At 36.1% G+C, this 13,323-nt stretch overlaps 2 protein-coding genes across 5 annotated transcripts; one reads left to right on the forward strand and one right to left on the reverse strand.

Annotated features, from left to right (window-relative positions):
- On the reverse strand, positions 1,658–6,263 carry LOC109226084. Its single transcript, XM_019390887.1, has 5 exons — positions 5,558–6,263; positions 5,162–5,392; positions 2,559–2,701; positions 1,985–2,071; positions 1,658–1,741 (listed from the first exon to the last, which is right to left on the reverse strand). Exons 1-5 carry the CDS (start codon positions 6,261–6,263, stop codon positions 1,658–1,660), a joined length of 1,251 nt encoding a protein of 416 aa, XP_019246432.1.
- LOC109225573 (probable protein phosphatase 2C 12) lies at positions 8,187–13,059 on the forward strand. 4 transcript variants are annotated; one of them, XM_019390282.1, is made up of 10 exons: positions 8,187–8,420; positions 8,501–8,824; positions 9,560–9,731; positions 9,993–10,146; positions 10,235–10,298; positions 10,529–10,636; positions 11,491–11,616; positions 11,716–11,951; positions 12,062–12,264; positions 12,343–13,059. In XM_019390282.1, exons 2-10 carry the CDS (start codon positions 8,627–8,629, stop codon positions 12,369–12,371), a joined length of 1,290 nt encoding a protein of 429 aa, XP_019245827.1. In that variant the 5' UTR covers positions 8,187–8,420; positions 8,501–8,626; the 3' UTR covers positions 12,372–13,059. The 4 variants fall into 4 exon arrangements, with proteins under 4 accessions (XP_019245827.1, XP_019245826.1, XP_019245829.1 ...); XM_019390281.1 differs by having other exon boundaries at positions 8,525–8,824; XM_019390284.1 differs by having other exon boundaries at positions 8,525–8,824; positions 9,620–9,731.

The following is a 13,323-nucleotide window of genomic DNA, read 5'->3' on the forward strand; positions in this document are numbered from 1 at the left end:
CCTATGATAGAACGAATTACACACTGGTGTAGTGGTACTTCAAACTCCAGTGTTTCAGCGAACACAAAGTTCGGTAGCAAATCACACTTACCGTTGCTTTCTTTGAAGTTAAAATATGCAGAAGAAAGGAGAAGAACTCAGAAAATTCGTATGAAAAATCTGAGAGAATGGACTTGTATTTATAGCCAAAGTTGGGCTGAAATCTGAAGAGGTGCAACTCTTCAGAATGGTTGTTTTTGCAAAACGGCCAAAGAATAAATGCCATAACATAAATGGCTATTTACTCAACAATAAAGAGGGAAAATTGAAGGGTAGTTAATTTTCTGTTACAAAAACAGAAAACTGAAAATTGGATAACTGAATTGGATTTAATATTAATATTCTGTTATTAAACCTTTCTGTCAATATTTACTATTAACAAATAAATTTGGTCCAAAAATTAATCAATCGATCATTTGACCGAAGCCGAAGCCGAAGTCGAGCGAGCGACGACGACGATGGCGCGAGGCTTGCCTTCTTTTCAACTCTTTATGAGCTAGAAGAAGAGCAATTGCTTATATACCCATCGAAAATCTTCTCCTCTTCCCATATGGGACAATTAAGGAGGGAAACTAAAATATTTTATTTTTCCTTCCATTTCCCATTCACCCTATTTTAAGCATTCATAGCTTAAAAACCCAACATGCAGTTCAAACAAAACACTTTTAATGAGTTGAATTCTGCCTCCATAAGATAGAAGTCTAGTAGTCCAGCATTTTACTTTTGCTACAATTTTGTCAACAAGTAACATGCATTGACTAATGGTGAGTAGTGGCACTCCTAGATAATTGAAAGGCATCACTCCAAGTGAGAAGTGCAGTTCTATCAGTAGTTCATCAAAATTAGTGGAAACCCCATCAATGTATAGTGAAGCTCTTTTCCATATTGGCCTTAACTCCTGATAGTTTAGCGAAATGCTCAAAACAACTTAACATTAGTTTGATAGCAAAGCAGATATGAATTGAATTCATCTTTGCACATTTAGAGTTATAGTTGAAGTCTAGGTTCAGTTTAAGCTGCTTCAAGGATCTATTAAGGTAGTCCATAGCCAATACAAAGAGGTAAGGGGACATGAGATCTCCTTACCTTAATCCTTTTCTTGCTTGGAACATAGAGGTCAAACCACCATTAAGCAACACAGAATAGTTCACTGTGGTTACACACACCATAATCAACTCTCCAAATTTATATGATAATCCCAGTTCTAGTAGCAACATATTCAGGAAGGGCCACTCAACAGGCTCATAGGCCTTCCTAATATCTACCTTGATAATGGACCTGGGGATACCCCTTTCTGTGTGTATTCTTTAACTAACTCATGCGCCACAATTATACTGTCTAGTATGTTTCGCCTTCCTATAAATGCAGACAATGAAGGACCAACCAGAAGATCTACCGCTATCTTTAACTTTGATGTGAAGGTCTTAGCTATGAGTTTGTACACAGTGGTACATCAGGCAATAGGTCTAAACTCCTTGACATAGGTGGAATTGTTCACTTTAGGAACTAATGACAGAGTTGTACAGCTTATATCTTTGAGTAGCTAGCCATTTTCAAAGAACTGAATAACTATATTTGATATATCATCACCAATTATATGTCAAAATTCCTTGAAGAATTAAGTAGTGTATCTATCAATACCAGGTGCTTTATCATCAGGAAGGTCCTTGAGAGCTTGCATACCATCATCTGTAGTTACATGCTTCAAAAGTTGTTGTTAAGTAAGATCAGTCCATCTATGATGATAAACATGAGTATCCCTCTCATCTGCAATGAATTGAGGATTAAGAAAATGCTCATTCAGGTCCTCCTACAATTCCTTGAGTTTCCCTCTCATATTATTCAGATTACTTTCCAGTGAGAAATATTTCTTGTTTAACACTTTTGTTTTATCCTCTAGTAGTTTCAATCTTTTCGATACCACGTATATTTGGTTCTCTGTTACCTCTTGTTCCCATGTTCCATTAACTAAATCTCTGAAGTCTTGTTGTTGCACTACTGTTGCAGCAATACATTCAATAGCATGAAGGGCCTGTTGGAAAAAAAAATAATTTGGGAGAGCAAGACAACAAAACACTCAAACACTCACAACTCACTTTAAGAATGGAGAAGAAATGATATTTTTCATTCAACTTGACTTGTTCCAAATGGCTAGCATACATGGGTATTTATAGTAGAACTCCTACATGTATCTAGCCTAAACTTCATGTAAACACACTAACTAAATTCACATTAGTCTACACTAGTTCATACATCTCATAATGAAGTTCACATTAGTCTACACTAGTTCATACATATAATGAAGTTCACATTAGTTTACACTTGTTCATACATCTCATACTAATATGAACTAATCTAAACATATTTAATATAAATGTGAACTAATGGAAACAAGTTTATTATAATTTTAACAGTGCCGTCGTCTCGGTCTCATTGTGGTGAAATATCTCGGTAGTGTCATTGTGTTGAATAGGAAGCGCCTTCGTCTTGGTAGTGTCATTGTGTTGAATAGGAAGTGCCTTCGTCTGGGTCTCATTGTGGTGAACATGACATATCTCAGTATTGTCGGGGAGAGTTCCATGAAGTGCGAGGAAAAGGCCAGATAACAAAAGTATAAAACGGCCAAAGAGCTTCCAAAAGTTTTGAGCATCCATGGCAGCAGCTAGAGAGAAGAAGAAGAGAGAGAACCTGAGAAATAGTGAGAGAGAAAATGCAGGTGGAGAGAACCTGAGAAGCAGTGAGAGAGAAAAAGAAAGAGAAGAGGTGAGAGTGATGTAAAGTGAGAGAAACAATGTGTAAGTGTGTGTGATAAGACACCCCCAATCGGGTTCGGAGAGAAATTTGTCTTCACTTTAATCTTCGAAATTTTACTTCATTTTTTTATGAAGACTTTTGAAAATATATATATAAAAAAAATTAATAACAAAATAATTAAAAATACAAAAATAGTTTTACTTAGTCTTATTTTATATTTAAGCTAAGATCATTGAAATTCTTGTAGTAATACTATTTTAGTTTACTATGGTTTTAACTTATGTTTATCTACTTTTATAATATTTGAAAATACCAAAAAAAAAAGGTTTTACTTTAACCAATTAAGAGTGATTTTATGTTTTACAAGTATTTTATACTAATTTTGAAGAAATTTGGATTTATTAATGAAATTTGGAATTTTTGTCTCCTATAGCAAAGGTTGATATCTTATTTATTTTAAATAAATAGCCTTTTAAAAAATTATATTCCATAGCTACCTTTTGATTTTTATAGCCAAATATCTATTTATGGTCACCTCCTATCCTTAATCGATAAAATACACTTTGTTTATTTTTCTCTCTCATTCTTTCAGATTTTTTTCCACCCTCTCTCTCTCAACGCTTTGTATAATAGGTAACGAGTTCTCTCCTGCTCCGTGAAGGAAATTTAATAGCAAGTTGGTTCCAGAAATTCCTGCCTAGTTGTGACGACCCAAAGGGTCATCCCGGATTTCTCTCTTTTTCCACGCTTCCGAGGCCTTAAAAACCTCACTATTACTTGCCTCGATTTGCGTGCGCAGTCTGGGTGTGTAGCTGGAAGGCTTAAATATGAATTCTGTGTGAAAAATGATGAATTTTGATATTAATTTGATTAAAGTTGACTTCGATCAACATTTTTGGTAAACGGACCCGGACCCGTGATTTGACGGTCCCGGAGGGTCCGTAGAAAACTATGGGACACGGGCATGTGCCCGGAGTCGAAATCCGAGGTCTAGAACTTGAGGAAAAGAATTTTTCAGTGAAATTACTTTTCTGGAATTTATAAGGAAAAATGGAAATGAAAATTGATTAAAAGACTATGGCATCGGGCTCGTATTTTGGTTCCAACGCCTGGTACAAGTCTTAAATACGTGTTAAGCGCTTTCTGTAAAGTTTGGTCGAAATCGGACATCATTTGACGTGTTGCGGACCTAAATATCTAAAGTTGGAAGTTTATGAAGTTTGAAATGAAAATGTTGATTTTGAGGCTTGATTCATTGATGTTGATGTTATTTTGGCGATTTGATCGCACGAGTAAGTCCGTAGGATGTTTTTGAGGTTGTGTGCATGTTTGGTTTGGAGCCCCGAGGGCTCGGGTGAGATTTGAATAGGCCGCGGGTTGCATTTTTGAACTTTGGAAAAAAAATTGCAGGTCAGGTCTGGTATTTTCGCATTTGCGAAAGATTTCTCGCAAATGCGAGACTCGCAATTGCGGATCCTCCATCACAAATGCGAAAAGGGGAAATCTTTGCTTGGGTTGCAAATGCGACAATTTGTTCGCATATGCGAGGGCCGCCCAGTCGCAATTGCGACGCCTTTCTTCCCAAATGCGAAGTCTGCTCGGAGGCTCGTTGTTCGCAAATGCGAACTATTCTTCGCAATTCCATACATAGCAGGGTCGGGGTTCGCAATTGCGAATCCAGTTTCGCAATTCCCATACCTGAGGCTCAGTTATTTCATGCTTAGACGAATTTTAAACCCATTTTCTTCATTCTTTCAAAACACAAACTCCATAGGCGATTTTTCAAGCACAAACCTTCTTCCAAATCAATTGTAAGTCAACTTTTACTTAATTTCTTCAATCTCTAACATCATTAAACATGTTTTTATCTTAAAATCAAGGATTTCCATGGGTGAAAATGGGGATTTTGGGTAGAACTAGGTTTCTAAAATTGGGATTTGGACTTCAATTTGAGGTCTGATTTCAAACAANTTTCCAAAGATACATCCTTCGCAAAATTGGTTGGGATGATTAATACTTGGCAATCCATTCACCATGTTTTCTTTATCCATCAACCTTAAGCTATCAAAATTCAAGTGACCAAATCTCATATGCCAAAGCCAAGAGGAGTCTTTGGCACATGAAAGTAAGCATCTTGGAGCATCATTTTGAAGATTTAAAATGAACATTTTATTATTAGCCATAGGAACTTTAGCTAATAATCTCCCTTTTTCATCTCTCACAAACAACTTTTTATCTTTCAAATGAATGTCATAATTTTCCTCCAAAAGTTGTCCCAAACTCAAAATGTTACTTTTCATCTCCGGCACATATAAAACATTAGAAATTAATTGATGACTTCCATCCTTCAAGCGAATTAAAATCGTACCTTTTCCTTTGATTTTAACACGTGAAGAATCTCCAAAAGTGATTGTGCCACGATTCAACTCTTCAAGTTCCACAAATAAATCCTTCTTTCCACAAATATGGCTACTTGCACCGGAATCAAGGTACCATCGGTGCTTCTCGGCACTTTCTTCTCCTTTGCATGCAAGAAGCAAGGTGGCATCTTCATCTTCATTTTTGCTCTCCACGAAATTATTTTTCTCTTCAAAGTTATCTTTACATTCCCAAGAAAAATGACCAAATTTATGACAAGTATAACATTCAATATTTGATTTGTCATACCTTCCTTGATTTTGCCTCCATCCTTTCCCTCTTCCACGACCTCTTCTTGAATTAAAGTCTTGGCCTTTATTTTCTCTACTTGAAGGTGGTTGACTACCTCCTCTTCCGCCTCTACCACGACCTCTTCCATTTCCACGGCCTCTTTGTTGCGAGCCACGCCTTTCATCTTTCTCTTTGAAAGAAAATTTTGCTTGCAACGCTTGTTCAACCGATTCTTCTTTCGGTTTCATCAACTTCTCTTCATGTGCTTGCAAGGAACTCGAAAGCTCGTCTATGGTCATGGTGTCCAAGTCTTTGGACTCTTCAATGGCAACAACAATAAAATCAAATTTTGAAATTAAGGATCGTAGTATTTTTGCCACAACCCTATCGTCTTTCAACTCTTCACCATATCTTTTCATTTGATTGACAATAGCCAAAACTCTCGAAATATAATCCACAACATATTCATTTTCCTTCATATGCAATGATTCAAACTCTCCTCTTAAGGTTTGGAGGCGAACTTTTTTCACTTTGTCCAAACCTTTAAAAGAAGTTTGAAGAATATCCCATGCTTCCTTGGAGGTTGTTGCATTTGCAACCTTCTCGAACATCTTGTCATTCAAACCTTGATGGATGAGAGTGAGTGCCTTTTGATCCTTCTTCTTTGAGGCAACGACATCTTCTGCTTCATCAACACCGGACTCTACTGGTTCCCAAACATCATAGGCACCAAGCAAGGCCTTCATTCGAATACACCAATTTCCATAGTTCTCTTTTGTAAGCATAGGAACTTGGAATGGTGTTCCGTTAGAATTCGTCATCTTTTCTCCAAGTTTGTTGTCTTCAACCACACCGGCTCTGATACCAAATGTTGGAAAAAAAAAAATTGGGAGAGCAAGACAACAAAACACTCAAACACTCACAACTCATTTTAAGAATGGAGAAGAAATGATATTTTTCATTCAACTTGACTTGTTCCAAATGGCTAGCATACATGGGTATTTATAGTAGAACTCCTACATGTATCTAGCCTAAACTTCATGTAAACACACTAACTAAATTCACATTAGTCTACACTAGTTCATACATCTCATAATGAAGTTCACATTAGTCTACACTAGTTCATACATATAATGAAGTTCACATTAGTCTACACTTGTTCATATATCTCATACTAATATGAACTAATCTAAATATATTTAATATAAATGTGAACTAATGGAAACAAGTTTATTATAATTTTAACAGGGCCTTCTCAATGTAGCCTTAGCAGTTCCAGTATTCAACAACACAGGTGAGTGGCCTGAGCCGCCAAGTAAGATATAGCCTGTCTCAATATTGATATAATTATAGAACTAGTGACCATTCCCAAAAGTCCAATCTATATTGCTATAGATTCTGTCTCCAGCTCCCCTTTTGTTGCACCAGGAGTATTGGCATCCTCCCCTAGTGATCTTCCCTATTCCCAAGTCCTCTATACATTGCTGGAAGTCAGCCACCTCCATTGATTGGACAGGTACCCCATTCAGTCTATCATCCACTGATAGCAAAATATTAAAATCTCCTACTATCACCGAAGGTTTATTCACTGTACTATCAATATTCGTAGGTTGATTTGCAATTCTATGGAGACCATACACAACAATCATCAAACAAGAAAATGAGGAATTCTCGTCATTAATCTTGCAATGGATTAACTGAGTTGTCTCCAACATTACTGAGACATTGACATTAGGATTTCTCCATCCTATCCAAATCCCCTCATTTGGTGAACTTGCATAGTTTGAGAAAAAAGATATCATTCTTCTCCTAGTTTCTTTTGATCATATCAGCATTTGGTAGTTTGACTATACTATCCAAACATCCAATAATATCTGCTTTAATTTTTTTTCAGAAAGGATTTTAATTCCTTCTGCTTAAAGAACTTATTTAGCCTTCTAATATTTCAAGAACAAATGATCATGAGTGAAGATATCTTTGAATGTAATGTCCTTTATATTTGAACAAATCAGAGCTCTAGCATATGACACCCTTTCACAATTAGCTGTTAGTTTATCGGTACATAACAGTTTTCCCAGAAAACTAGCGATTCTTCCTAAATTCTCCTCAGTCCAATAAAGTAAGGGTAAACTGCGGAAGGCAATCTCTTATTTTACCTTTATATTTTCGAATATTTCATTATTTTATTAATTTCTATATAGATAACATTATATTATTTTTTTGTCATCGTCATTGTGGTTGTTTTTGTTATTTCTAGAAATTGAATGGTGTCAATCAATTTCATAAATTATGTACCTAATTTTTAAATATTTTGCTGAATCATTTAGTATCAAGGAAAAAAGTAGCAAAATGGCCAACTAAAAATTCAACCTTTCCCATTAAAGATGACACAACTATTATTTTAACAACCAAAGATTTCTCTTTAACTATGATCTTTAGACACTCTAAAATATTTTAATGTATTGAAAGTTTGAGCTTTTTATATGATTTACAAATATATATATTATTTGATTTTTTTTTTTAAATTTCTTAAGTTTATGGAAAAAAAAAAACCTGTTCACTTTTATACTTTTTTCTATGACCTTGTATAAACCAAATTGGAAGGAGAAGATAAATGTTAGCGCCTTTTCGGTATAATATTATTTTCTATGATAAAGTAAATGAGAAGGCGTCAAGAAGCGCAAGTTAGATGGGATGGTACAGGATAAGGTAATAAACAGCTCAACATATTCTCACAGCATTTAATGTTTAGTTAAACGCCGAACCAAAACGAATGGTGCGTTTCGGACATGTCCGCACATGCCTATAATGTCACAAAAACCAACATTTATACTAATAAAAACAAAATATCCTCCATTTTTCTATCTCCTTCGTCTTCCTCCCCTTTTTTTTCTAATTTTGCGGAAAACAACTCATACAAGAAATAAACCCAAATGCAACGGTAAATGGACGTTTTGAAGGAGGATTTAAAATAAGAGGTTAGATTGATTGATTGATTAATTTGGGTACTTAGTGGTTCTTTTTCATTGGATCGTTTATTTGATTATATTTGATTTAGGTGGTTATTGTTTGTTTTGTATAGGAAATGAATTAACGGACAATGGAGGAGTAAATGGCTATATTTTGTTTTTTGGAATTATTAAGGAGGTAATTATTTCTATCTGATTTGTTAGGGGACCGAACAATGTTGTCCAAGGGTGAACATCAAACGGTCCCATTGTCTGTATTGCTGAAAAGGGAATTGGCCAATGAGAAGATTGAAATGCCCGAGATTTGTCACGGTCAAGCTAGTCAGAGCAAGAAAGGGGAAGACTTCACCTTCCTCAAGACCGAATGCCAGCGGGTTTTGGGAGATGGAGTTACTACCTTTTCTGTTTTTGGGGTAGGATTTGATGTTTCTATCTTATGTTTTTAAGAAATGTGTCCTTTATCGATGCCTTTTCATAATAAATTATCTTATTGGATCGTAGCTACCTTTAGCGAAGGGGTTCAATCGAATCCTCTTTGTCGGAAAATTACACTGCACAAAAAGAGTAAAAATATATGATTTCTGCACATATATAAGTCGTTGAATCCCCTTGACATAGGTTCAAATCTTAGGCGTGACATTCTTACATTTTTTTGAATCCCCTTATTCAAATTCCTAGCTCCACCACTAGGTTGTGGATATCACAGTGTCTTTTATATGTTCATGATATCTTTTGTATGTTAATGCTATATTCCTTCTTATCCTTGTTTTTGGATAAGAATTTGTCATATCGAATCATAGATTTCTTGCTGATCTGATAAGTTCTGTAGTATCCTATATGGTTGAGAAAGATGATCATGGTGCCAACTTTGGACATTTTTGCCTTGATCTTACTTTGACATGTTTTCCGTGTAGAATCAATAGTATCTCAAGTGGGAGAAGTCCTTTATTTTTCTTTTTAAGATTGTTGGCCAGGAATCCACTAATTCTTGTGAATGAAGCATTTTTTTGTTATGGTTTCACCTGAAAAGTTTGCATGTTTGACCAAAAATTCTTTCTCGGCAAATTGTTGAACATCGGTAGTTGCACTTCCCTTTTTTGTTTTTATATGATTGCGGTCATGTAATTTGTATTTCATTCCTTTTGTAGTTATTTGATGGGCACAATGGGTCAGCAGCTGCTATATATTCTAAAGAGAATCTCTTGCAGAATGTCTTGAGTGCTATTCCCTCAGACCTCAACAGAGATGAGTGGGTTGCAGCATTGCCTAGGGCTTTGGTTGCAGGATTCGTCAAGACAGACAAAGAATTCCAAGAAAAAGGTATTAGTTGTTTCTATATGGAAGAAAACTAATATAAGCATGCTGTGAAAACCTATCATAGAGTTGCCATGAAAATGTAAATGATACAAGAAACTTTGTAGCTACGGTTATTCTATTCTTCATGTTTTAGATATGATACAAAAATCATGTAAACCTCTTCACTATTGCTTGTAAACAATTTGTTTTTCTTATATAATTTAATTAAGAGAAATCAGTACTTTTTTCCCGTAATAGTTTGAATATACTTGTGTAATCTTGCAGCACAGAAATCAGGGACAACAGTCACGTTCGTTATAATTGAAGGATGGGTTGTAACAGTTGCATCAGTTGGCGATTCTCGATGTATATTAGAATCTGCTGAAGGGGGAATTTATTATCTATCAGCTGATCATAGACTAGAGTGCAATGAAGAGGAGTGAGATGCTTTTTATGACTTTAACTAATTAATTAATATGGGTTTGCCTCTTGAATAACATTTTAATAGTTTATGTTGAATTGAATAGGAGGGAACGCATAACAGCAAGTGGTGGAGAGGTTGGTCGGCTTAATACTGGCGGTGGAACACAGGTATCTTTTTGTTTAGCAGTTACCAATTTCCTTCTTTTGCACACTCAATACTTTTATCATGAAGTGTGGTAATTAATGGGAATGTAGCTGCATGCTGCATAACAACTTATGCGTCATTTCTTTTCTTGGCATGTCATAATTTCCCTTTATATTCTTTCACTTTTCTATTTTGGGCTTTTATTTCTTTTCTTGAGGAAAGTTTGTCTTACCTAGTGATCCAAATTCTTCAGATCGGTCCTTTGAGATGTTGGCCTGGTGGGTTATGCCTCTCTCGATCCATTGGAGATATGGATGTTGGCGAGTTCATTGTTCCTGTACCCTATGTAAAGCAAGTAAAGGTTTGTCTACCATGTGTTAGCTTCCTCTTTGCATTTCTGTTTTGGGTCCATTGCTCAAGTGCATATGTCCTTTGTGTATTTGCAACCACATATTTCAGCTTGCAAACTTTAAAGCATTCAATTGTGAAGACTCCAATCCACACCCACTTATGATTGATCTACATCAAGTTTGGGAAGATGAAACTGCGTTTAAAAAATTCAAAGATTGAAGCCGTGCTGTAAATCAAAGTATTTCTTGATGGGAAGTTGGAATCTTGTAAATGCCTTCCCTAGATCTCTGCTTTCTTCACGGTGGAGTGGAGTCTTGTCACGATTCATTTTCTCTTTTCATCTTTCCTGGAAATAATTTCCATTACTGCAATTTTGGCGACCCTTTTGCTTTGGATGCTTCTTTGACAAAACTTAGTGCTTATTAAAGTATCTAATCCAGTCATGATATCTTCAAATTTGAGGAAGTACAGCAGTTCCAGATTATAAAAAATTTCCTTGTATCTTTGTGAACCTCTTGCATTTTAGTGCAAGTGATAGCCTGCGATTGATAGTCCAATCATGATATGCCTTTTCAAGAAGTCAATGTATGGGTAGATGGAGCTGGAATTGATTGTATCCAGGGTTGCTGGACGTAACTCATTAATATTTTACTGTAAAGTATTTAACAGAAACCAATGCACTTTCTGGTTTTCAGCGCCTAAGAAACATCAGAACATTGTGCATTCTTTGATTGGATTTTCCTTTTTCTCCAGAACGTCAGCTTTTAGATGTTCCTGAATCTTTTGATTTACCAATTCTACTCAAGTTCTAATCTTTTGTTTATATTATACATGTCCTGAACATGTTCAACATTACGTGAACAGCTATCTTCAGCAGGTGGAAGGCTTGTAATAGCAAGCGATGGTGTCTGGGATGCGTTGTCTGCAGAAATGGCTGTAGAATGTTGTCGTGGAATGCCTCCGGATGCTGCAGCTTCTCAAATTGTTAAGGTAATATCCTTACTTGATATCCAATAGGTTAATTATGATATAATTTACTTTGTTAAATTTTCCAATTATCCAGTGTTACCTCTCTCCTCCAATTTGCAGGAAGCCGTGCAGCCAAAAGGGATTCGAGATGACACTACCTGTATTGTGGTTGATATACAGCCCCCAGAAAAGCCAAATCCTCCCCAGCCACCACCCAAAAAGTCAGGGAAGAAAGTGTTTAAGTCTATATTTCGCAAAAAAACTTCCGAGTCATCTTCTAATACTGAGAGAGATTATGATGAACCAGATGTTGTGGAAGAACTATTTGAGGAAGGATCTGCATCACTTTCCGACAGGTTTGTGTCATGCTAATTCTGATGCATCCACTGTCATATGGGATATCCCTTTTATATGTTGTGGTCAAGTACCCCTGGTGTTTATATTTGCTATCTTCATATGACTGCAGGTTAGATACTAAGTATCCAGTTTGCAACATGTTTACGTTATTCATGTGTGCCGTCTGTCAAGTAGAGATAAAACCTGGAGAAGGTATTTCAATACATGCTGGCTCTTTGAATACAAGAAATGTTCGTCCATGGGATGGCCCTTTCCTTTGCTCAAGCTGCCAAGTGAAGAAAGAAGCCATGGAAGGAAAAAGACCTTCCGGAAGTAAGTCGATTCATTTTCGCTGAAATCTACACTTTGGCCCTCTAAAAATTACTGATCATCCATGTTTTACTTTTGCAGATGGAAGATATAGTAGTGACAGCGACTAGTTAACCCCAAAATGCAACCACTAACTATTGCTTCACCCATGATTATAGTTTGGAGTTCCACCGTCATTAACAAAACATTCCTTCTGTTTCAGTAAACAAAATATATAATTGCTTCTGTGTCATCTCAAACACAAGCGTCAACCGTTCTGGTTTGCCTCTTTTAGGTCGAAAGACGGAGAGAGACAACTACCCCAGTATACCGCAGACACACTTTCTGAAAAAGTTCACATTTCAAGTACACCTGGCCCCATCATGAAGTGGTAAGACTATGGAAACTTAAGACCATATATAAAGCATATCAGAGGTAATTTCTCTCTGATTGTCATCACTGCTATAACACTGATTCTTTTTCTTGTGTAGAATTAATAGTGAGTCAAAGGCATTGTTCAGTGTAACTTTATTAGCTAGGAAGATTGATCAGGATTGTTAGGTTGTTTTTCTTTATCCTTTTTACCTCCCTTGTTCTCCTCACTTGATGAAGTTTGCTGATCACCCTGTTGTTAAATTTATTCTTGTATAATTCATTTCTTCTTAAACCAAGAAGGGGTAACCATTCAAATCAGATTGTTCTTTCAAGTCCTTTCTTTTTGGGCCTTTTAAACAGAGACACGGAATCTCTGTATTTTTATCTGATCATTTCGTCCTCTCTATGTGGAAGTATTGCTATATACAACACTTTTTTTTCTTGCCATTTTACCTCTTTTAGTAAGACTTTCTTTCGTGAAACTTTTAGCAAGTCTATGTTTTCATCTGTAACAAATTAACCATATATTTAAACTACATCACTGATGATCTTCTTGGTATGTGATGGCTCATTCATTTCCTCCTCCGCGCCCCCTTGAAAATAGAGAACCAAGCCAGCTTCTGATCCATTCATTTCCACAAGAGGGGAGCAGTGGCGGATGGAGAGTATAATGACTGGGTTCATTCAAACTCAATGTTATATATATAT

The sequence above is a fragment of the Nicotiana attenuata genome, chromosome 5 (assembly GCF_001879085.1).
Source record: "Nicotiana attenuata strain UT chromosome 5, NIATTr2, whole genome shotgun sequence".
NCBI lineage: Eukaryota > Viridiplantae > Streptophyta > Magnoliopsida > Solanales > Solanaceae > Nicotiana > Nicotiana attenuata.